This window comes from Panthera uncia, chromosome A2, assembly GCF_023721935.1.
Source record: "Panthera uncia isolate 11264 chromosome A2, Puncia_PCG_1.0, whole genome shotgun sequence".
Taxonomy (NCBI): domain Eukaryota; kingdom Metazoa; phylum Chordata; class Mammalia; order Carnivora; family Felidae; genus Panthera; species Panthera uncia.
Genome location: NC_064816.1, coordinates 20633268 through 20657474, shown reverse-complemented (window position 1 = coordinate 20657474; position 24207 = coordinate 20633268). Strand labels below are relative to the sequence as shown.

At 55.4% G+C, this 24207-nt stretch overlaps 1 protein-coding gene across 1 annotated transcript in view; it reads right to left on the bottom strand.

Moving 5' to 3' along the window:
• Window positions 1–1138: 1138 nt before the first annotated feature.
• The window catches only part of PRKCD (protein kinase C delta), a 29475-nt gene continuing 6406 nt past the window's right edge, over window positions 1139–24207 (bottom strand). Inside the window, exons 3-19 of the mRNA XM_049640704.1 lie at window positions 14361–14494; window positions 13053–13252; window positions 11676–11736; window positions 11342–11504; window positions 11220–11251; window positions 9811–9896; window positions 9390–9519; window positions 8605–8705; window positions 7849–7936; window positions 7532–7629; window positions 7187–7360; window positions 6906–6997; window positions 6238–6300; window positions 5089–5227; window positions 4737–4925; window positions 4006–4134; window positions 1139–1599 (exon numbers count right to left, since the gene is read on the bottom strand). Of these exons, the coding sequence (XP_049496661.1) occupies window positions 1441–1599; window positions 4006–4134; window positions 4737–4925; window positions 5089–5227; window positions 6238–6300; window positions 6906–6997; window positions 7187–7360; window positions 7532–7629; window positions 7849–7936; window positions 8605–8705; window positions 9390–9519; window positions 9811–9896; window positions 11220–11251; window positions 11342–11504; window positions 11676–11736; window positions 13053–13252; window positions 14361–14475 (2019 nt within the window). The 5' untranslated portion in view covers window positions 14476–14494 and the 3' untranslated portion in view covers window positions 1139–1440. The remainder of the gene's footprint in view (window positions 1600–4005; window positions 4135–4736; window positions 4926–5088; window positions 5228–6237; window positions 6301–6905; window positions 6998–7186; window positions 7361–7531; window positions 7630–7848; window positions 7937–8604; window positions 8706–9389; window positions 9520–9810; window positions 9897–11219; window positions 11252–11341; window positions 11505–11675; window positions 11737–13052; window positions 13253–14360; window positions 14495–24207) is intronic.

Here is a 24207-nt window from a genome sequence, read left to right as displayed (position 1 = left end):
AGGCCCTGCCTCAGGCCTGTGGCCCAGAGAGGGGGGGTGGTAGAGAAGGGGGGAGGAGTAGGGGAAGAGGCTGAGAGGAAGAAATGGGAAGCCAGAGGGAGGGAAACACTGAGGTGGCGGTAAGGGAGATCTGCCCATGCTCAGGGGTCACTGGTCGCCACCTTTGTCTCTCGGAGCCAGTGTCCTCACTACACCGCAGGCACACTGGAGCATGGTGCTCAACCCCGATGCAGCTGCTCAGCATGTTCTCATCCTTCTTCTCCCATCCTGCTCCCCTCCCCTTCCCCAGGCAGGCAGGGACTCTTGAGAAGTAGATTCTAGAACTCTAACACAGACTTCTCTGTGGCAGGGACAGGGAAAAATAGCGATGAGATACAGAGTTCCATCTAGTTATCACCTCGCCTTGTCCCCATTTTACAGTTGAGGAAGCTGAGCTTTAAGATGATTAAGTGATAGGCCCATGTCTTTTGGCTACGCTGGGATTTGAATCTAGAGGGGCCTGAAGCCTCAGCCCTATTTCCTTCCTCTTCTCTGTCCTCTCCAGTCCGGGCCAGCCTCCAAGACTTTGCTCATGTCTCTCTGCTCTTCCAGACTGGCCCTCACTCTCCTAACACAGTCTGTGGTGGGTCCCACCTCCTCCCATCGCCCCACAGACACATTCAGGACTCCCTTTAGCCACCCAGAAAAAGGTTTCTGCTTTAGGCCCAGGGCCTTAGAGGCACAGGAAACCCATAAATACAAACACATTTGCATGAAAACCCAGGCGTCTGTGTTTGCAGCTAACAGCTCAGTTAGCTTCCGGGATAGAGCTTCCAGAAGTGGGAGCAGCAGCCACCAGCGTTCCTGGGACAAATGTGTCCCGACAGCCAGGTCAGTACCATTTGGTGTTTATTCAGACACACAGATAAAAGAACCTGGTGGTTCAAACAGCTTGTGCTCTTTTTTGTTTTTTGTGGTCACATATATGTATCTGTGTATATATGTGTATATATATACATATATATTTTAAAAAATCAATAGATCGCCAGTCCCTCATATGTTTCTTCTATACTGAGCAATATATACAGCCTATTATATATATATATGTGTGTGTGTGTGTGTGTATAATATATTTTTTCAATAGATAACTACATTCAAGTAATGAAACACAGGATTTACAATTTCCCTCTGATGGCAGAGGAAAAGCAAATTCACACATAGTTCACAGAAGTACCATAAGAGCCCAGCCAGACAGGAGCTGAGGCCCCTCCTGGAGGTAAGGGGGTGGCAGCAGCAGAAATCAGACAATCACACTGTTGCTCATTGTTGGGGGGGGGGGGTGCGGGCAGGTACCGATGAAGGGGGACGCCCAGTCTGCTCTGCCTCGGGCTGGATGGGCAGGCCGTGCTGGCTGACGCAGGCTCCCCAGCTGGGGAGGGTTGGGGGGCATGTCTGGAAGTCTCACTTTTCCAGGAGTCTCTCAAATTTGGGGTTCACGAAGGAGAAGCCAGCAAATGCAGTTTGATCCATGGAGTCGATGAGGTTCTTGTCGGTGTAGGAGAGGCGTGCCTTCTCGTTCAGGAACTCCTGGTCAAAGTTGCTGTAGTCTCCAGGGGACTTCTGTGGGCAGAATGCAGGGGCAAGTGAGTGGGACCCAAAGGGTGGCCCTCCAAAGGTTCCTGAGTTCCCAAGACTGCGTCCCAAACACCTCAGAATCCCCATAGTGCTGGGCCAGACCAGAGCTGGCCTTTTTTTTTCTTTAATGTTTATTTTACTTGTTTTTTTTTTTAATGTTTATTTATTTTTGAGAGAGACAGAACATGAGTAGGGGAGGGGCAGAGAGACAGGGAGACACAGAATCCAAAGCAGGCTCCAGGCTCTGAGCTGTCAGCACAGAGCCCAATGCAGGGCTCAAACTTGTGAACTGTGAGATCATGACCTAAGCTGAAGTCAGATGCTTAACTAAGTCACCCAGGTGCCCTGAGCCAGCCTTATTAAGAACAGAAAAGGGAGTCTCTCCCAAGAGCCTGAGAGGATCCCAGCTGGATAGTGGGTGCTATCTCACCAGGGGGGATAAAAGAAGCCATCAAGGAACTCTGGGCCTGGATAAGGAGAGGTGGGCATCATCCTGAACAGGGTTCTAGCAAACCACAGCCCGTGAGCGAACCCCACCCACCAAAAGCTTTAAGAATGGCTTCAAAAAAAAAAAAAGAATGGCTTTCACATTTTTAATGTTTAGGGAAAAAAAATCAAAAGGAGATTAATATTTCATGATATGTAAAATTTAAATGAAATCCAAATTTCAGTGCCTGTAAATAAAGTTTTATTAGTATAAGACTATACCCATTCGTTGATAAATCTTCTATGGCTGCTTTGAGACTGGCCTGCAAAGCCTGAAATATTTAGCACCAGCCTGTTCCAGGAAAAGTTTGCCAACTCTGCTTCTGGCGATACAATGGAATGATACTAGATCTCAGGCTGGTGGCCTTCAGGCCAAACTGAGCAGGTAGGTACAATCATTTTGACTGGTACTGGGTTTTTAATGGGATTTGAGTCAATTATTTTATTTTTTATTTTTAAAAGAATTATATATATATATATATAATGCTTATTTATTTTTGAGAGAGAGAGACAGAGCATGAGCGGGAGAGGAGCAAACACAAAATCCAAAGCAGACTCCAGGCTCCGAACTGTTAGCACAGAGCCCGATGCGGGGCTCAAACCCACGAACTGTGAGATCATGACCTGAACTAAAGTTGGACGCTTAACAGACTGAGCCACCCAGGCGCCCCTAGCCAATTATTTTAAAATTGGACAATTTGACATAAAAACCCAGATTTCTGGCTTTTGAAAACTGGCAGAGCAAACAGCCTTGGCCCCATTTCCCGGGAGGTCCACTCTTGGTACTGAAGCCCCTCGGACAGCTCGCCAGAGGCCCCATGATTTCCCACTGACGGCCCTGCTGACCTACACACCTGCCCTGTGTTTTCTAGTGCAGAGAAATAAATCGGCCCCTCTTTCTAGCAAAAGCGAGAGACCGAAAGCAGGCTGTGTGGCCTTCCTACAGCTGGCCTGGCCTGGTGATACGGTGCCCAGCCCAGGGGCCCCCGAGTTTGAGACCCCTGGAGCAAGGGCGATGCTCTCTGGTGACAAAACACAAATGTGGGGCACATTACACAGGCTGCCTGCCTGGGGGCAGTGTGTCCTGACAGAGACAAAGGAAGCGAGAGGGAAGAGCTATGGTCAGAGAAGGGCTACAGAGTCTAACTTCTTACCTAAGAATTCTGGCCCCAACCTGCCTCTGCTCTCCTGCTGGCTCCTAGGTGGCCTCTGTAGATTCTGGGCTTTTGTGTGAACATTCCTCCTCTGTCTGGAATGCCTCGCAGCTGCCCTCTGCCTGGCCTAGTCTCCCCACCCTGCCCATACCCCACTTCTTCTCAGACCCACTCTGTTCTCTACATCTGGGCTCCTGCTGACAGACCCTCCCACCCCCGCCCAGTGACAACTGGTCATATGTGGCCTTGTGACAGCTCTCGTGCTGTTGTTTCCTATCACAAATGATCATCAGTGTGCAAGTGATAATCTCCCCCAGGGGCTGGAGTTTCTCTGGCTCTGGGCCTGGGAGCGCAGCTCAGCACGGTACCCATCAGGCACTCAACAGGCAGCCAGCAGGCTCCCAGCATTTCCAGTATTTCTTGGAAGACAGATGGGAGGGAGGGAGCGAGGTCTTAACTCTGATTCCCACAGCCTAGTCGCCTGCATACAGGGGGCCCTAAAGAATGTCTGGATCTGCAGTTCCCACTGTTTCTTGACTGACTGAGTGAGGGAGAGAGAGGGTAAGAACACAAGGGTAGAGGCTGTGACCGAATGTGCACGTGAGGCCGGGAAAGCAGGTTTGCTGGCAGAATGGAGAGGAGGAAGGCATGTAAATGAAGCAAGAGAGAAGCAGAGCAAAGGAGATGCCCAAGAGGAAGGCAGCGGAGGGCAACATCCAGTAGGGGCCCCCATGGGAGTGGGATCACGTACCACTTTGGGCTTGAAGGGCGGTTCCACGGCTCGTTTCTCCAGAAGAGTCCAGTTGATGGTCTTGAAGAAGGGGTGGATTTTGATGTTCCCTGTCACTCCCAGCCTCTTGGTTGTATCCCTTTCAAGCAGCTGCAACCCAGTAGGGGCCCTGGTTAGCACCTGAGGGCTGCAGGGAGGCCAGAGCCTCCACAAACCCCCCGAGCAGGCCCAGGGGTGCCCAGGCGGGTCTAGTCCAACCCAGCAGCACAACCCAGGGCCCCTGGAGCCAAGAGGGTCCTCTCTGGCCCCGCTGCACCGCTGGGCCCCTCAGAGATGACAGTCCATGGAGTAGGGCTGCCAGGACTTCCTGCTGGTGGGACCGTGCTTAAAAGCAGTAGAGTTCATTGGGTGTTTATTGTCTGCCTGGCATAGACCTGAGCACCACACGTTTATGGTTTTTTTCCCAAAAACTCTGTGAGGCAGTTTCCCCTGTAGCCTCCATTTTGCAGACAAGGAGACAGACTCAGCTGAGCTTCAGCTTATGACCCTAAGCTCATAATCACCATACCAGGCTGACTCGGCGCAGTGGACTCAGGAGCTCCGGGAACACGGAGAGCGAGCGATACCCCCCAGTGTGTTAGGACCAGAGCATCAGTGAGGCTACCATTCCAGAGATGAGGGGCTTCTGGCCATCCCACGATCTGAATGTGTACTGACCCCTGCCCCAGCCAACCCAGCCCGGGGCCTCCCACCTTCTCCAGGATATCCTTGGACTCCTTGGTGATCCAGCGGGGATAATGTGGTGTGTCCACACGGATGGACTCAAACAGTTCGTCCTCATCGTCACCATGGAAGGGGGACTGACCAATGAGCATCTCATAGAGAAGGACTCCAAAGGACCACCAATCCACGGAGAATGAGTACTTCAGGCCCTGCAGAATCTGGGGCAGGAGAAGGGGTGCAGGAGCTGAGAGGTGCCCCAGGGCATGCGCAGCACCCACCAGGCCTCTTCACCCTCCTAGCTGTGGCTCGGACATCACAGTCCCCACCCCCACTGAGACAAGGTATCTCACTGGGCTGGTGGCTAGGACGGTGCCCACTCACCTCGGGGGCGATATAGTCAGGGGTGCCACAGAAGGTGCTGGCCTGTTTCTCCCCGAAGATGTTCTCCTTGCACATCCCAAAGTCGGCGATCTTGATGTGGCCATCCTGGTCCAGCATCACGTTGTCCAGCTTGAGGTCCCTGAGAGGATGGTGTGGGAAAGGGAGTCATCAGGGACCAATCCCCCTCCTCTCCCCTCAGCCCCCATGGCCCCATTTCCAACCCTGTAAGCCTAGGAATCTCCCCAAGGGGACAAGGGAATGACAAAGAGGCAAGGATGCAGAAGGAGAAAGACGTGCTAAAAACGGGTGTTCCCTGCAAAACACCTGCTGGTGTGCTACATGCTGGATATACACCATCCTACTTCCTAAAGCCCGAATCGAGGCTCAGAGCGGTGATGTCACTTGCCCAGGGTCACCTAGCTGGTCAGCGGTGGAGGCGGCCCCGAGCTCAGTTTGGTCTGACTCCATGAGGGCAGGGACCACATCTGCTCTACACAGTCTGTGGTTGGAGGAGGTAATTTACGCACACGGTAACAAGTACCAGAGAAGGGCAAACAGCACAAAGTCCATTTTCCCTAACCTCGATACCCAGAGCAATCCCAGGCAGGGACAAGCACATCACCATGTGCCGCTCGCCCCCACCTTCTAAATCCTGAATCCTAATATTCAAGGCACACTGTCCCACGGATTAGTAACCCACCTGGCAACGTAGCTTAGCCCCGTCCCACATCAGTGCACAGAGTTCAGTCAGCCTTTCTGATGGGTCCTTACTAATCCACTGCAGGACGGGACTGTCATTTATTAGGTGAGAATTGATGGAACCAGTCCCTACTGATGGAAGCTTAGACTGCTCAGATGGGGCCTCGGAGCAAGATCGATTGCTCCAAGGAAGGGAGACACTACCAGGCAGTGCGTACTCCCACCAGTGGAACCAAGTATGGGCAATGAGTCCCCAGTGCCTGGAGCTGGGCCAGCCTCAGCAGAGGGGCCACAGGAATCCCAGCAATGGAGTAGGAGGTTTAGGCAAATACCCAACTAACAACGGACTCTAAGCAGAGATAGGGCCATGGCTGGGCTGGGCCTCACTCAGAGCATTGTGGGGTGGAGCTTTCCCTCCTGAAAGGCTCCCAACCACTCCCCTCCTCATACCTGTAAATAATCCCTTTGTTGTGTAGAAACTGTAGTCCACAGACGATCTCGGCTGCATAAAACCTGGATGACAGAGAGAGACGAAGTGTTCTGGGATTTCCGTGACCAACCCCTGCTTCTTCCTGGGCCCTCACCCCTATCCCCAGGGTCAGGAAATGCTGCAAAAAACCCCATGGGCCACCTGGGTCTGATTAAGCACATCTTGTATCAGGCAAGAGGGGGAGGGGGCCTGGCAACCAAAAAGAAAATTATTAAGGAAAAGCTCCAAATGAGACAGTTCTGTCATGAGTGTATACATTTATATAGACATACACACACACACACACACACACACACACACACACACACACCACAGAGTTTGGGAAGGGGTACATATTAGTCTGGGGTCCTGTGTTGTACACCAGGGTCCTGTGTTGTACAGCATTACCATCTGCAAGGCTGCCCAAGCTGAGGCTCAAGGAGCAGGGGACAGGACCCCAGTACGCCTGTGCTGTGCTGTCAGCCAGAGCTCACTCACCACCCATGGCTTCCCATATGGTGGGGATAGCCCCAGGCACCCCAAATCTCTCCAAGCCCAGCTCTAGCCCAGGCTGGCTTCTCCAGGGACAGGGAAGAAGGAAAAGAGGGCAGACCAGCAGGGCTCCTCCCCCCACAGGTCCCTCACATACGTAGCACGGTAGAGCTCGAAGCGGCCTTTGTCCTGGATGTGGTACATCAGGTCCCCCCCGTTGAGGAACTCCATCACGAAGAACAAGTGGTCCTGGGGTGGAAAGAGCGGTGAGCAGAGGCACAGAAAAGGGCTGAAGCAACTCTACTGAGGGCTACCAAGGGCGGAAGGAATTAGGGGACAACTCTGCCCTGGAGGACACAAGCAGGGGAGACATGGCCCCGCTGGGAGGCCAAGGGGGGCTGTGGCTCCAGACACAATGACAGTGGGAGGGCTGGGTACCTTGGTCTGGAATGTACAGAAGAGGTGGGTGAGAAAGGGATTCTCCCAGGCGAGTGCCAGCACCCGCTTCTCCACCATGGTGCACTCCACATCATCATCGATCAGAACCACGTCCTTCTTGAGGGCCTTGACCGCAAAGAACTCCTTCCTGCCCTTCAGCTCTGCAAGCAGCACCTGATGGGTGGGCAGGATGTCGAGGGGGGGGAAGGCCAGGCCAAAAGCTAGGACACCACAACCGCACCCCATCAGGAAGAAGCCAGGTAGGGTGGGATGCAGGTGCCCCTGGGCTCCTGGGTTCCTGGGCCAAGGTCCATTGAGTTGCCCCAGGGCCAAACAGCCCCTTACCTTCCCAAAGCTGCCTTTGCCCAGGACCTTGTGGAAGGTGAAGTTCTCAATGTTGCACCTGGTGCTGCCCTCCCAGATCTTGCCGTAGGTCCCATTGTCTGCCCAAGAGATGGCACTTTAGACTCAGGTGTCTGTCTGCTGAGTCCCCTCCCCTGGGGCCAAGTGGTGGGGTGGGGTAAGGGGCCTCAAAGAGGAAGGGACTCCCTCTCCAGGGGTGGTATCTCCCTTCAGGTCTCAACAGTAGAGGGAGGTTGGGTCCCATCTTGGGTCCTAGTGGGGAGTGGGAACTTTCCGGGGGGAAATGGGCCCAGCTTCACCTGCGACAATTTCTCCAGAGATTTCTGGCTTCTTCTCAAAATTCTGGTAGATCCCAACGGGCTCTGTTTCTGACTTCCGGAAGGGTCTCTGGAGGAGAGGGTAGAGGTTAGGGAGACATCCAGTCAGTCATACCAGGATCAGAACTCTCAGCCAAGAAGGAGAACCCCAACCATCCATGACTCCACTCTCAAAACCAATGGGGGACAGCAGGGGCAAAGCCCAGGACTCCAGGGAGCGCGCGCGCGCGCACACACGCACGCACACACACACACACACACACCCTGTAGCACAGGGATAACTTGATGGCCTGGAAGGCACTGAATAGAAAGAAAATTTTGCACATTGAATCCTCCCACCACTTACTCAATGGATTATTTGTGTTGCCTTCACTGGTAATTGATTCTAGAATTTTACCTTAAAGTGTTATGGCATTTCTCAAGCTCCACCCACACCCAAACACACAACATACACAACACATAAAACATACACACAATAAGTGCTCTTAGTTCCAAGCATTCCAACCTTGTGGTCCTCCGGGCTCACCAAGTACACAACCACTTGAATAATTTCTTATATGAGAACAAGCCCACTGCCTTCTGCTAATTCTTGGACTACATCTTCCAGAAGTGGGGTCATGAATACAAATGCTGCCCACCCACTCCACACCCCAGGGTTCTCTAATAGTAGCATGAGCCCTGACGGCCCACCCCCAATCCTGCCACCTTGTGTCCAGGGTTCCCACCGTGTCTGCCTACCTGGCTCACTTGGTTCAACGCCTCAGCCAAGAGCTTCTGGTTAATGCCACAGAGGTTGGCCACCTTCTTCTGGCACTTATGGTGCACATTCATGCCACAGTCTGGGGTGAAGCAGACACAGGGCCATCAGGGCCCCCGCTCAGGCAGGGCCTGACAGGCTGCCGGCAGGCTCTGGGAGAACTGTCCCCGTCCCCCCAGGCTCAGCCAAGTGCAGAGAGGAGGGGAGGAGGGGAGGAGGGAGCAGGAGGAAGCAGGGCTTTGGTGGAGTCTGCTGGGTTTCTGGTCTTTAAAAAAAAATGCATCTGAAGCCATCGTGAGTGCTTTAAATCTTTCATTATTTAAAGAAGAAAAAGAAAAAAAAAAGGCACAAGATAGGAGACCTAACTCTAAACCCTTCAAAGAATGTCTAGGGCAACCTAGACAAGCCACTTTTCCTCTCAGGGGGCCCCCTGTTTCTGCCTCACTAAAGCCTGGGCCCAGGGAAGGGGTCTGTGAAACGTGTTTGCTCAACACCTTCCGCCTGCTTGTCCCTCAGTGATTCCCTGGGCCCTACTCTACTCTTACCCCTATCTTCCACTTGAGGACACTGAGCTCAGAGCAGTGGGGACTCCTGGTCACACAGCAGGTAAATGGGGAAGCCAGTGGGGAGGGGACATCATGGCCTTCCCCAGCAGCGGGGCAAAGGCAGCATTAGTTAGTGGGAGTTTAGGAGGTCTGGGTGGGTAGGCACCAGCTGGGAGTGCCCTCCTGCTCAGCCCTAGTCCCCGGAGCTGGGTGGCACGCACCTTCACATTTTAGTCCCTGCTTCACCAGCCCCCACAGCAAGCTGCCACAGTGGTCACAGAAGGTGGGGCTCATGTAGTTGTAAACCTTGAATCGGTGCGGCATGTCGATGTTGAAACGTTCTTTCTGGAACTGGGAAGGAGAGTGTCACAGGTTGAGGGTCACATGCCAGCTCTAGCTCCTTCCTCAACCCCTAGTTCTCCTCAACCCCGTGCATGGCAAGATGCTCAAAAGGGCTCCACTGGGCCATGGGGTAGGGGGGGCAAGGGGGAAGGTACAGGAACTGGGCAATCTGGAAGTCCAAGGAGGCAACCAAGAAAAATGGGGAGAAGGACAAGCTCCACAGGGAAGGGGTGGGGAGAACCCAAATCCCTCCCAGCTGGCCAAGCCCCCCCAGGTCCCCCGCCCTGGGCCCAGCCTCACTATGGTGTCCCGGCTGTTGGCTGCGGTGCCGGTGCACCGGCCGATGATCTTGTCGATGCATTTCTTGTGGATGGCAGCGTTGCATTCTTGAGGAGGCACAGGCCAGGAGGGGGATGGGAAGGCACCAGGAGGGGCAGAGCTGTCAGCTGGCGCCCACTGGCCCAGTCCAGCCCTCTATACAAAGCCACTGTTTTCCCTGATCGCCCACACCCTCACCCCACAGACGCCTGGGGCCCACAGCTTGCTTTTTCTCTCCTCCTGCCTGCCCTTGCAGGAGGGGCCTGGAAAGGGGAGGAGCAGGGAGGGCGGGCCAATTGGAGGATCTCAGAGATTAGGGAAGGTTCAAGGGGTCCTAGTGGGCAGTGGGGGCAGCAATGAGGGCACAGAGTATTGCAGTGAGAGGACTGCAGGCAGAGAGCCCCCTGTCTCTCTGCTATGCTTGGGACAGCAAACGGGTCCTAAGCTCTCTCCTGCACATGCACACACATGCGCACACACACCACCACCACCACCACCACCACCACCACCACCACCACAAAGACACCAGAATATACACACTGCTGCATAATGACAATACGCTCTCTATATAAAATGCTTACTATGTACTAGTCACCTAAACTGCAGCTTTATATATTTTATCCCATTTGATCTTCATAAAGGCTATTATCCCCATTTTACTGAGGCACAGAAAGGTTAAGTCACTCTAAGGCCCTACAAATAGGAAGTGGCAGAGTTAGGATTCAAACCCAGGCCATCTGGCTCCAGAGCTTGTGCTCAATTTTTTTTTTAATGTTTATTTATTTTTGAGATAGAGGCAGAGCATGAGTGGGGGAGGGGCAGAGAGAGAGGGAGACACAGAATCTGAAGCAGGCTCCAGGCTCTGAGCTGTCAGCACAGAGCCTAATGTGGGACTCGAACCCATGAACCATGAGATCATGACCTGAGCCGAAGTTGAACGATTAGCTGACTGAGCCATCCAGGTGCCCCCAGAGCTTGTGTTCAGAACCAGCACCACTGTGGAGGTATCTTATATGTGTGTACCCATATACACACATGTCTAAACAGAAGCACATGTGCAGCCAAGGGTATACTATAAAAGGTCTAATAGCCTCTGCAGGGGAAAAGAGCCGTGATAAGTAGCATTGGCTGATTTCTATGTAAATACTGCACCAAAGCCTAGGAAAAGACACAGAGAACTGGCTTTCATGAGCCAGAGCAAGCCCACTCATGCACCCACTGAGTGTGGTTCTCGTACATAGACAATGACGTGGAAAATCTCACATGCACGCATGCAAGCACACAGAGTCTAGACATGTGATCCCTGCACAGGGACATGGGCTTTCCTGAGAACGCACGCAGGTACTGGCAGACACACGTGTGCAAACAGACCGGGCAGTGGAGACACTTACGCCTGCATTTGTAGCCTTGCTTGTTGAGACCCCTGAAAGGCAAATCCCCAGGCAGGGTGAGTTCTGGGTGTGGGGCCCTCCCTCCCCAGACCCCACTCTCAGGAGGCACAGCCAGCCCTCACCAAACAAAGTCTTTGCATACAGAACAGAAGGTGGGCTGTCTGAAGAAGGTGGCAATAAACTCATGGTTCTTGATGTAGTGGATCTTGGCCTGCTTGATGGCTCCACGGCGGTTCATTGTTGGAAACTTGGCCTCGTCTTCACCCCGCATAGACTGTTTGCAATCTGGCGGCCGTGGAGTAGTGAAGTCAGCCCCAGCCCCGGAAAGGGTAACATTCCTGTAGTCCCTCCCAGGGTGGCCCTGGACAGACTGCCCACAGGGACTGCTTCCCTAAGGTTCTGTCCTGGCTCTGGCCTCTGAACCTACACCCCCAGCCCAGATAGGGAGGGTCTTACCTATGTCTTCCAGGAAATACTGCACAGACATCAACACCTTGGCCTGGGGTTGCAGGTCCAGCTGCAGGGGTGAGGGTAGGGAAGGGATGGGGGTGGGGGGTCAATGAGGGCGGGCTCCAGCCATGCTGGCCTCAGAACCCGCCCCCATGGTTGGTCCCCCAAGGCCAAGGGAGTCCTGCCAGCCTAGCCAGACACCTGTCTGCCCAGTGTGGGCACGGCCCCGCCCCTGAGCCCCGCCCCCACCCTCTACCCAGAGGTATTATTACATTTGGGGAAGTGAAAAGATCCAGCCCACACCCAGCCCGGCCACATGGCCCAGGAACAGAGTGGGAAGGGAAACTCCCCACCCCCACTCCTGGCTGCCCCCTTAACGAGGATCTTAGAATGCCCCCCCACACCCCCAAGTCCCTGCACACACAGAGACACAGACACATGCGTGTTGAGACACCCACACTGGTTCTCTATGTCCGAGTCTCTGCATGCCCAGCCTCCTCACATAGACTGGCTGCTTCTGGCAGGACCTTCACCTCTGCCAACACCCATGCCTGGTGACTGATATCGTTTCTTGGTGGAGTAGACAGACAGCACAGCAAGTATCTCTACCTGACCAGCCAAGTGTTCGTACAGCCCTAGGTCAACTTCTCTCCTGGCCCCTTCATACCTCACTGGAGGCTCACCAGAGTCCCTCACAGTCATAGTGTCTTTCCAGTGGGGACATCTTGGATGCAGGAGCCCACATGTAACCCCAGGGGGCAAGAGGTGCTCTGCCAGCGCTGACATCCGTGGCCATGAGGGCCACATGGCCATATGCGTGTGCAAAGTCCAGGTTTCAGCAGGTGAGTGATGGCCATAAGCCTTCCCTTTCTCCCACCTCCTCACCGTTGAGGAGACATATGTTCCCTAATGCCTGCCTGGGCCTGGAATATCTGTGAAGGCTCCAAACAGAACTTGGAACAATGGGGGCCTCTGAGAAGTGGGTGCGGTGCCTGGTGGTGGGGCCAGGACATACCCTTACATACATTCTGAAATGTTTTACCTTGTGCATATCGTGCTTTCACAAAATTAAAAGGGAAAAGAGTAGTCGCAATGGCAAGGATGGCTCCCTTGAGCACCTACTATGTGCCCAGCGCTACAATAAGCCCTTGGCATCCAGTGACTCATGTCACCTGAACAAATGACCCTGAGGTGGGGTCTTTTGCTAGCTTCTCCTTTTACAGATTCAGAACTGGGCTCAGAAGGTCTGGGATCTGGTAAATCACAGAGCCAGCACCGATCGCAGAGCTGCTCCAGTGGCCAGACAGGACCTGCACCCCTCAGCCAGGCTCACCCAGGGGCCCACACACGTGCGTGCACACGCTGCAGCCCTCACGTCCTCACCCAGAACTCGGCCTTGCCATTGTTCTTCTTGCAGCGCTCGGCCAGTACCGACACACCCACTGTCACCTCAGACATCGGCTCTTCGGCTGCCCGCATCAGCACGATCTGGATGACGCGGCCCTCGTAGATGTGGGCATCGAACGTCGACTTCCACTCGGGGTACATGGTGGGCTTCTTCTGCACCAGTGTCTTCCCGCGCTCTGCAACATGGCCAGGCAGGCAAGGTCCGGCTGGGGTCCCTCTGTCCCACCACCCCACCCCCAGACTTCCCATAGCCTTCAGTCAGAGAGAATCCTCCTGGCTCTCCCTCTGATATTTCCACTCCCCCGCCTTCACAACTGTGCTCTGCTCACCTCCCCAGCCTCATGTCATTCCTAACACACCCTAGAGCACACAGCTGCCTGCAGCTCCTCTAGGAAGCCCTGCTAGGTCCCATCCCAGCCCCTGCTCTTCCCTCTTCCTGTGACCCTCTTCCTCAGTCCCACTTAGCTGTCACCTCCCTTCATGCACTCAGTGAACACATGTGGAGGCCCGTCATGCCAGCCTTGGCATTTGGAGGTGAAGCACACGACAGAAAGAAAAGTGAAAAACAGTGCCTGTCTCCCTAGAGCCCGGTCCAGGGCAGAGACATGAGCCCATTAATTCCTCAAGTAAATGTTAAATCACAGCTGTGATGAGATTGAAGATGGCAAGGCCAGGGCTTTAGACCTGCTCTGGGTCATGGTCAGGTGGCATGCCCCAGCCTAAGGGTCAGGGAATGCCTCCTGGAAGAAGGGACAGCTCAGCTGGGACCTAAGGGATGAGCCAGGGGCTCAGCAAGTGAGGACAGAAGCAAGAAGGAATGGTGTGAGATGTTTGCCTCTTCCAGGAGGACCTTGCTGAGCCCAGCCTGGGACAGTGCCTCCTGTGGGCTTCCCTGTCACGGGACTCATTGTCTGGCTCCCACACCTGACTGTGAGCCCCATGAGGGCAGGGCTAAGTTAGCCCTGGAGCATGGCAGTGTCCTCAGTGCCCAGCACAGGGGCTGGCACAGATGAGCATGAGGAAATTGTTGGGTGAACCCACCAATGGGGGAGGAGCCAGAATCCCCCCTCCCCCCCACCTCCACCCCACGATCACCCTGGAGAAGGCTCTACACAGCCAGTGCTAGAGACCCTACGGGCACTCGGTGGTCTCCACGGTCCTACACCCACAGCTGGGCTGGGCCGGGAGGTGAGGATGAGGAAGAGAAGGATCCCTCGGAAGTTCTAGGGGAACAAGGCATGGGCCCTGCAGGGCCTCCCACCGAGCCTGGATTCTCAGTCCTACCTGTGCTAAGTGCCTCCTTCATCTTCACGGCACAGAAGGGCTGGCTGGCCTCATCCGCAGCCTGCAGGGAGCCGAGCTCATAGGAGGTGAAGGCGATACGCAGGAACGGTGCCATGCTGGGGCCTGCAGTACGGCTGTACGGACAGAATGGGTGAGGCTGGGCAGCAAGGGACAGTCCCAGGAGGCGCTGCTCGGGTGCCCCCGGGGGACTCTCTCCGCATTGAGTTTGGCCCATGAGTTAGTGCTTACAGGGCGCTAGTTCTAGTTGCCGTTGTCAAAACTGAGAAGTTTTCTGGAAGTCTGGATTTGTGGCATCCCTGGTAAAATGAAGATGTGACCTCAAGCACACTGGGCAACAGCTGGCTGGCACCCCTGCCAGTCTACTCCAGGCCAGGGGCCCCCTTTTTACTCCTTTCCAAAACCTACCGGGACCCTGGAGGCATTGAGTCTGTGACCACGAGTCATTTATTTGGGGACTCATTTAAGGCCCCCTGTAATACCCAATTCCTGTGCACATACTATGTGCTGAGCACTCGGTATATGCTGGGCTCCAGCACGTCAGTGCCAGCCAAGATGGGCAGGACGGTACCCCCGCCTCCCTGCACCCTGTTCCCTTGCAGATCTTCTTGGTTTTCGAAGTTTGTTTTTTATTCATAACTACCCAGGAGGACAAATAGGGCCAAGATGACCACCCCCACCGTTCAGATGGAAAAACGGAAACCCTGAGGCTGAGCCAGAAGCTAAAGCTGAGATTCCACTAATTAAGCACCCATTTCATTCAGGGACCAGGGCAGGGAAAGGCCCCGCCCTCACCCCTGACCTTTTGAACGCCAGCCCCTCTGGGTCAGGTGCCCCTCATCCTACAGAGGTTGCCTGCGCTTTCCAACTAATTTTTCCCAAATATAAAACTATTTTAATGTTGAACGTAACACTGAACTTGTTTTTTAAACCACACAGGTCACCCCCACATTTCGCCCTATTCCTTGCTCTTCCTCAAATCAAGGGTCACTAAAGGAGGTGACCCTGAGGGTCTTTTGGGTTGTTATTCCTGGAGGAGGGCCACATGTGCAAGCCCCTGGGTGTACCCTCATACACCTACGTGGACACTGGCTCTGGGCCCCACACACGAGGCTGCTCCATAAACATGGTTGAACGAACACTCACTCATGTACATGCACATACGTATGTACTCACTCCATATTGAATGTAAGCCAGCGTGGCGGCAATCTCAGACACGTGCCCCTAGACACCCCCCCCCACATACATGTGAATATGCCAGAGCTGCCCTGCCCCCGGGATAGCTCCCCCAGCTCCTCCACAAAGCAGCCAGAGCAGCAGCCGGGTCTGCCGAGAGCTCCCAGCCCAGATGAGCTCACAGGAAACACTGACCTCAGCCTGAAGCCCAGCCCAGGGGCCCCGCCGGTCTTCTGAGGCCAGCAGCCAGGGGAGAGGGGAGGCGCTCCAGGCGAGGCAGACCCCACCACGTCCCCTGCCCAGGCCTGGCTCCTACTCAGAAGGAGCCAGAATGGGTGTGTAAGCTCACATCTGAGCTCAGGTCCCAAAGCCTTCAGCGTAAGACCAGCCAAACCAGCCACTATGACCTCTTGGTAGGCAGGGAGGAGGAGCTGGCCGTGGGGGGCTGCTGGCTCCTCCCTGAACTCAAGCATGTGTGAGTGTGTGAGCTGGAGTGTCTGAAGGTGTGAGTGGGTGGCACAAAGTGGGCACTGAGCTAATGTGAATGGGAAAGAGAGCAGGCTGCATGGGCCAGGCTGGCTGTGTGTGTGTGTGTGTGTGTGTGTGTGTGTGTGTGTGTGAATCTGGGTGAATGTCCCAAACTGTCGGGCAAAAAGGACATCGTGCCCTTCGTGAGGCCACCCTGCTGGCCTGGGGACCCAAGGTGTGGAGCACCCAGCCGAGTTCTCCCTGGGGGGTCCAGATGATCAGCAGGGCCCCTGCACAGCACACGTTTGCCACAAGTTTGCATCCACAACTCCCAGGCCCGACCCCAGCAGACACGCTGGGCCGTGTGCTTCCCAACAGGATAACCCTGGGACCCAGGGTGGGGCACTGACGGGCTTTCTGAGTGTCTCAGAGGATGAGGGCTGAGTGGTCACACAGGCAGGGACAAAGGAGCAGTAGTCACGCTGCAGGGGCCTGGGTTCCTGCGAGAGAGGGGGTCAGGGTAGCCTTGGTGGCAAAATGATCTGGGCATTTGAGGCAAGCGGTCAAGATGCCTCCCCACCGCCTCCCCTTGGGGCCCAGTCCAGATGGTCCCAGCTCCATGACCTCACCCACCTCTGTCCATGGGGACCACCCCAGGGGGCTGCATGGAGGAGATGGAATCAGAGAAGCCCCAGGAATGTGAGGCAGAGCCCAGCCTCGCAGGCCGCCAATCAGGCCTGCGCTCCAGCACCCAATGATCACACTCAGAGCAGCTGCTGCTCAGTTAGAAGCCACTGGAGGGAAACCGTAACCACAGCAAGCCCCAGCCCTGGCCCCAAACCTGTACAGCCAGGCCGCAGTGCCATGAGGAGGGGGACCCATGGGGCTACTCAGCAGCAACCCCAGGGTTGGGTCACCCAAGCCCCAATTTCGTAGACTAACACTAGGGCATGGGCCCTCCACCCCACTGCATGGCCCAGACCCCAGGAGGGAGACAGACACCATGAACCAGGATCTTCTTCTATTACCACGTGACCCTGAGAGAGGTCTTGGGCCCTGCACAGTGAAGCCAGCACTGCCCATCTACCTTGCAGTCTGAACACTGGTGGGGAAACCAGGGACTGAAGTAACAGCACAAAAGCAAGGTGTGCCGATTATTTATAGCCCCCATGCAAATAGGCCCAGGCCCATAGGCCCCAAAGGAAGGCCACTGGCTCAGCCTCACTGCCGCTCTGCCAGGCCATGGAAGTGGCAAGGGCTGATCCCACACAGACCTCCATGGGGACCTGCCCCTCAGAGCTGGCTGAGGCCAGCCAGGCCTTTCCCAGCTAGCAGTGGGCTGTTAATCTCTACTCTCCAATTTCTTCAGCCCATAGCAGAGGCAGCCCTATGAAGTTGGGAGAGCACCGGACACAGAGTCAGAGGATCTGGGGGTGAATCTCAGCACCCTCACTTATAAGAAGGATCATCCTTCCCTAAGGCCAACACACACCAGATTAACCTTGTAATGGCATTAGCTCACTTCGTGTCCGTGCTGGTTCTGGAAGTGGGTATTTTACTGATGAAGAAACAGATTTGGAGAGGTTAAATGCCCTGCCCAAGGTCACACAGCCAGTAAGTGGTAGAAGGATTTGAATCCAGGTCTGCATCTTGCAGCCAATGTTCTTTCCCGTATACCATGTCAGGAAGAAGAGACAAAGGGAAAGAGGGAGCAAAGGTACAGACAGATAAATGTGCCAAGCACTACACACAGACACTGAGGACAGAGGAAACGAGGAGAGGGGTAAGGGCACCAGGAGAGTGGTGCCCTGTGCTTAATCAGAGTCTATCTGCCCAACCCCCTCTGGGCCGGTCCTAGACCTGACCTTGAGGACCTCTTCCTTTTCTGTATGAGGGTGGTACAGACCCCTGAATTCTACCTTCCCGCCCATCCCAGCCCCTTGGGCCAGCCTCTGGTGCTCAAAACCTGGGGAAGCCTAGGCCATACTAGATTCCAGTCCCAAGGCATGAGGGCCCACTGACTCGGCTCCCCACCCCACCCTAGACCAGCCACCCAGAGGTAAGGAAAGGTGGTGCTGGGCAGGACCAGAGCAGGCAGGTCACCTCCTCCAGGGCAATGTACTCCCAGGCCGTCCAGGGCAGTGGACAAGGCCAACCTTGAGGTGAGCAGAGTGACCACACTGGTGAGGACTCCTGGGGCACAGAGGACAAGTGTGCATGCTGCACATCCACGTGTACGCCCGTGAGTGTGTTCCAGCAATGGGGGTGATGTGGGAGACATGGCCTGAGGTGTGCCAACCGGAATAGAAGTGTACTTTCTAACTCTTCCACAGCAATCATGTGTAATTTGTTCAATAACAGTTTTGTTAAAGGTGAAAAATAAAACCCATTAAGTCAAAACATATCTAAGAGATGGACTTTTAGACACTGACCCGCCCATCTCCTCTTTGCAGGGAGGGGGAAACCAAGAATGAGGTCCTGCAATGAGAGTCTCCAGGTCCCCAGACCCGACCTGGCCCCTCTACTCCGGTCCTTCACTGGCACTGGATTCTGTCTCATAGGCCACAGGGACATGCCCACTGGACCGAGGAGCAAAATGGGGCCCCAAGAAGAGAGACTTGGCCAGGCTCTTGGGGACTGTGTGCAAACATAGATGGAGGCTCCCTCAGAAAATCTGCCAGAGAAATAAGAGGGGGCAGGCTGAGGTCAAGAAAGGCAAGCAAACAGAGCCGGGGCACCTGCTGGGGCAGAAGACGCCCTCCTCCCATGCAACCCTTTCCCACACATATCTGCCCAATCTTGGGGCCAGCCCCTGTCGCCTGCCCATGGAAGGCACCACCCGCTGCCAGTCAAGGCTGGGTGGAGGTGGCTGCAAAGTGGAGGCAGTGTCGGCCCAGGCTTTCCTCGGGATACAGACCCAGCCTGGGGAGTAGTTCAAGGTCTAGCCCACTTGGGCCTAAAAGGATGAATGAAGGAGGGAGGACACATGAGGCCCAGGGAGTGGGAGGGTAGGCCAGTGAAAGGCAGTGTGATCAGTAGTATGGAGCAGGGCTGACTCTGGCAGAGCAGCAACAGGGCAAGGCAGCCGGGCTTGGCAGGGAGGATGGCCTCCCCAGATGGCCTTCCCAGACGGAAGCAAGTCAGAGAGGCCACAGGGGTTTCACAACCCAGGAAATGGGCTCAGCAAGAAGAGCAGGAGGTGGGGGAGGGGAAGGGCTAGGCAAGGTCCCCTCTAAGGCCCTTCCACCAGGGCCTATGCCCCAGCCTCCATATGACCAGCTTTGTCTTGGAGGAGGACCAGCTATGGTCTCAGATCATGGGCAAGTCCCAGAGCAAGTCCAGACACTTGCTCCCAACCCTCAACCCCCACACGTGCTCCTTCTTGCCCCGCCCCTCACAGACCAACCACTGCAGTGGACTCTCCTCCCTTTCCCCAGCGACCCCTACCAGTCACCACCAACCCATGAAACCTCCTGGGCTCCCACTGCCCTTGGAGAAACCCCAGACCTCAGCTTGGCCCTGGCTTGCTTCACCTCAGGTCTCACCTCTGGCTACTCTGTGAACTCCTGTCTCGCTTTTAAGCCCCCTCTTTAACATATGCTATTCCCTCAGCCAGAATGTCCTGAATTCCTACATATCCTTGCAGACAGTTCTAAAGGCCAACCCTGGGGAATCAGGAAGCCAGCTTCTCCCCTGCCTCATGTACTCACTACAGGTACCCTGTGCAGTTGTCTGAGAAGTGCATGCTGAGGACCTGGGTCTGTTCTCTGGGCACTGTCTCAATCCCTGTCTTGGGCTTCTCAGCTCTGGCCACACATATGAATGTCCTGGGGACATTCAAAAATCATTCTGCCAGGCTGACCCAGTCCACAGGGATCCAGTGGGAATCACAGGTGAGGCCTGAGCAGCATGAATGAAGCCTCTGCAATTGCAAAGGGGTGGTCATACCCTGAGAACCAATGAAAGATGTGGACCCTCTTCCCAGGAAAGTACGTACAGGTTGTGACATAATTCTGCACACGATGGGGTGGGGGCTCTAAGTCCCAAAGGCCCAGTCCAGCCCTCCTCAGGCCCAGCCAGCAGGCACCACAGTGACAAGACATACTGGGCCATGGAACTCACAGCTAGGAAGGTAGGGGACAGTCACATAAATATATAATTACAGAGGAGGATATGACCGCTGCTCAGGTAGTGAGTGGAAGGGAGCGAGAGGGGCTGGGGTAGAATGGGGACCAGGCTTCAATCTGAGAGATGTGCAGGGGTGCAGCTGGCCCAGCCAGTCAGAGGATCTAGAAGGGTCTGAGAGGCAAGACTTGGGACCCTGGCTGTCACTGGCTCACACTCACTCCTGCCAGCACATGGTAAGGGGAGGGGTGAGGATAGGACCTTCTTGGGGGCATAGTCCATGCCAGGCCCAGGCCTTGAGTCACTCAGCTAGTCCTAGGATTGGGGAAGCCCTGGACTCAGTCAGAGGGAGAGTTCCAGGTACCCCCTGAGGGAGAAACAAAGGCCCCTTCACGGCAGGACTGAGGACAAGGGGGCCTCTGTGAAGAGCTGGGGTGGGGGGTACATGAGGGTCTTTCCCAGAATAACCGCACATGTGTGCACACACGGGCACACCCACCAACCCAAACACACAGTTACACATGGGGAACCCTGCTTGCAGTTAGACACACACACAGATGGTTGTAACCACAGGCACATACACACTCCTAGGATGACTCAGTGACACACACTGAGAAACACCACCCCCCACAACCGCTGTCACCTGTTGACAGACATCGATACCCTCATGCACTCATAAGCACAGAGAGATCTGTGTGCACACACGGTATCACCAGCACAATGGACAGAGATATTCCAGGCAGACACAGGGATAAACACACAAGTCTGGAAGCACCCACACACGTCTGGCTAGGGTCTGGCACCAGGAATGTCCAAATGTAGCCTTTTCGACCACAGCCCCTGGGGCACAACGGCTAAGGAGGGAAACAGCAGCTGGGTGTCAGGCAGGCTGGGCCTCTCCACGGAAGGAGGCAGAGAAAGTCCCTCCTGGCCCAGAGCAAAGTCCAAAGTGCACAGAGGAAGAAGTGGGCCAGTCGCATACATCACTGGGCAGGCCTCCCCGCCCACCCGTCTGAGGGGATAGCGGAGGCTGAGGACGAGACCGGGGGTCACAGGTGGCAGTCCGAGGCCTGGCACACGGAAGGAGGGGAAGGTTCACACCTGTCAGGTGGGGTGGCCACGCCAGGTACCTCACACATGACCTCCAGTGAGCTCAGACTCACTGAGCAGAACTCAACAAAAAGAGAGCAATTCACCCAAAGCCACAAAGCCAATGGGGCAGCCTTGTGGGGAGGCAGAGAGGGACCCTCCAGTTCTAACTCTGGAACTGGCCACCTGGCCTCCTGTGGGGTGAGGGCATGTCCGTGTGCCTGGGGGTGGGAATGGTTCCTCCTCCAGCCTCCAAAGAGGTGGACCCCGAGTCTACTTCCTCCACCTTGTCCCTCTGCACCCCCAGAGGCCTCCTTCCAGATTCCCATGGTTCTCCCCATAGTTGACATTAATCTCTGTGTTTGGGAGAAGGTGAAATGGGCGCCTAAGGCTTTTGCCACCCATCACCACAAGGGGAGCAGGGCTCGGATGACGCCTCCCCATCTGGGGATCGGGAGAAGCCGGGAGAGAGGCAGGGCCATGGCGTGCCATCCCATGGCGGGCAGTGAACACAGGAACTTAGGAGTGGGGGCCTGGGTGTGAGTTGGACAGGTCTAGTTCAGACCTGATCTGTTCCTTGGTGCCCTGTGAGCCTGGTAAAGGTGCCCTGGCATCCTCGTCTGTAAAAGGGAATGATCTTGCCCTGCCTAGGAGGCTGTGCTGAGTGCAAGACCTGGCACCATCATCCTTATCACCACCTCCACCCTCACACCTGTCCTCTCCACACCTGCCCCGCTGCCCATTTCCAGCCGTCCTGTCACCAGGATCAGTGGTAAAGGGGCTCTCTCAAGCCTCCCACCCCTGTAATGCCCTGCTCTGGACTGCTGCTCTGGGAAAAGACCAGGCTTGGCAAAGGCAGCCTGAGACCTTTGGCAGACCCTGGGCTAGCTGCTCTCTCTCTCAGGGCCTCGGTCTCCCTGTACTGATGATTCAGACCCACAAGCTTTCTCCAGCCCTAGTACTAGAAGGCCCTGCAATCCTCCTGTCTCCCTCCACCCTGGTCCGGGGTCCCAGCCCCGGCAGCCCACACCAAGCAAGCATCTGATCTAGCCGCTCCACTGTGCCTGTTTACCCAACAAGCCAGTGACATGATCCAAAGCTTCCGGGGCTGTTGTGAAAACAGTGGCTCAGCCACCGCAAGCCTGCCCTCCTGGGCACCTTGGCAGGGACCTTTGAGGGACAGCCATCCCAACCCCATACCGAGGGCCTCTTGAACTTTCCCACCAAAGACCCGCCGAACCCCGTCCTCCCCAGCCCAGGCTTGCACGCTACCTCTTGACTCTCACGTCTCTGCTTTCAGCTCAGGTCCCACAAACTCCAGGCCTGCCTGTGGGCCCACCTGCCTCCCCAAGCTCACCATGCTCTAGAGACACTCAAATGCACTTGAGCCAGGCTTCCTCATGTCCTCCATGCAAGTGTCCCCTCATCTCCTAGCAGGGCCAGCACTGGCCCCATGACACCAGAGGAGGTGGGGGGTTCACCCTCCTCCCCACACAGCATCACCATCAGTTCTGTGCTGCATTCTACCCTGAAGTCATCTCTTCTGTCCACCGCTGTCCCCATCCTAGCACCCCATCACCTTCCCCAGGCTCTGCACCTGCTTGCTCTCCATCCTCTGCTCTGGCCCCACAGTCCTTCTGCCCCAGCAACTAAGGCAGATCTCGTCACTCCCTGCCCAAGTCCCTAATGGTTACCTTTTCCTTCCCAATAAGCCTAGGCGCCTCCCCCAGGCCTAACCCACCCTCCCTGACCTCCTCGGCCACTGCCTTCCCCTCACTCCTCTGCCCCAGGCCACGGTGACCCCTTTCAGTTCCCTGAACAGCCAAGTTCCTTCCCGCTTAGGAGTCTCCGCACTTGCTATTCTGTCTTCCTGCCCCTCCCCTGAAACACACACTGGCTCCTTATCATTCAGGTCTCAAATGGACAACTCCTTGACCTTCCCATTTCACAGATGAGGCAGCTGAGGCTCAAAGCAGTCTAGTCCCTGGCTCAAGACTACACAGCCAGTAAATATCACGTGAGAATTCGAACCCAGGTCTGTCTGGTGCTTGCAGAGGTCTTGCTCCTAAACCTTCAGGATATGCCCTCACTCAAAACTCCTAGCCCAGGCCCCTGCCAATCTCCAGCCCTCCAGTCTTCTGGCCCCCACCTACAATACCACTATCATTACCACACCAACACCCGAGGCCCCCAGCCTCTGGGCCCTGGAGAGCAAAGGGCTTCCCCTCCCTGTCCCTAGCACAGGCATGTCCCTGTCACCAGCTGCCACGTGTCAAGGATGTATGTATGGACATGTGTGTAGGGGGGGTTTCTATCCCCAGATGTCTACCCCCTTCCCAGTCCACAGGCTGACTCCAGGGGTCCAAAGGGCAGGCAGTCTGGCAGGAGGGCTCACCATCCACCCCCCATCACCAGCGTCAGTTTCTCCAGGCCCAACGTCCCGCAGGGGACCAGAGTCAGGGAAGGGGCCCAGGGGAGGCTGAGGGGGCAGCAGGCAGCTGCCTTTCTCTTCCCTGCATCCATTTGTCATGAGATCTATTTTCCTCCCTTTGAAAGGGAGTGAGGGGGCTGGGCTGCTGAGTGGGCACAGCTGCTCTGCCCTGCAGCTCCTCTCCTCAGAGGACATGGAACGTACCCTCCCCACCCTGCAGCATTGCCACTGGGAGGCAGAACAGAGCCTGAGACCTGGCTTCTCAGCCGCGTTGTGCAGCCACCTGGCCCTGTGACACTGGGCCAGTGCCCAGGCCTTCAGACAATAATAACCCCACCATCAGTACCACTTGCTGTTTTGGGGGATTGTTACCACAAACTGAGTGCTAAGTGCTTTACATAACTCCAGTTTCTACCCCTTAAACACTAATAAAGTGCCAGGCAAGTTGCTAGCTACTTTGCATACATTATCTGTAGCTTCCGGCACAACCGCAGGAAGATGGATGCTATCATTGTCTCATCTGTCAGAGAAGAAAGATGA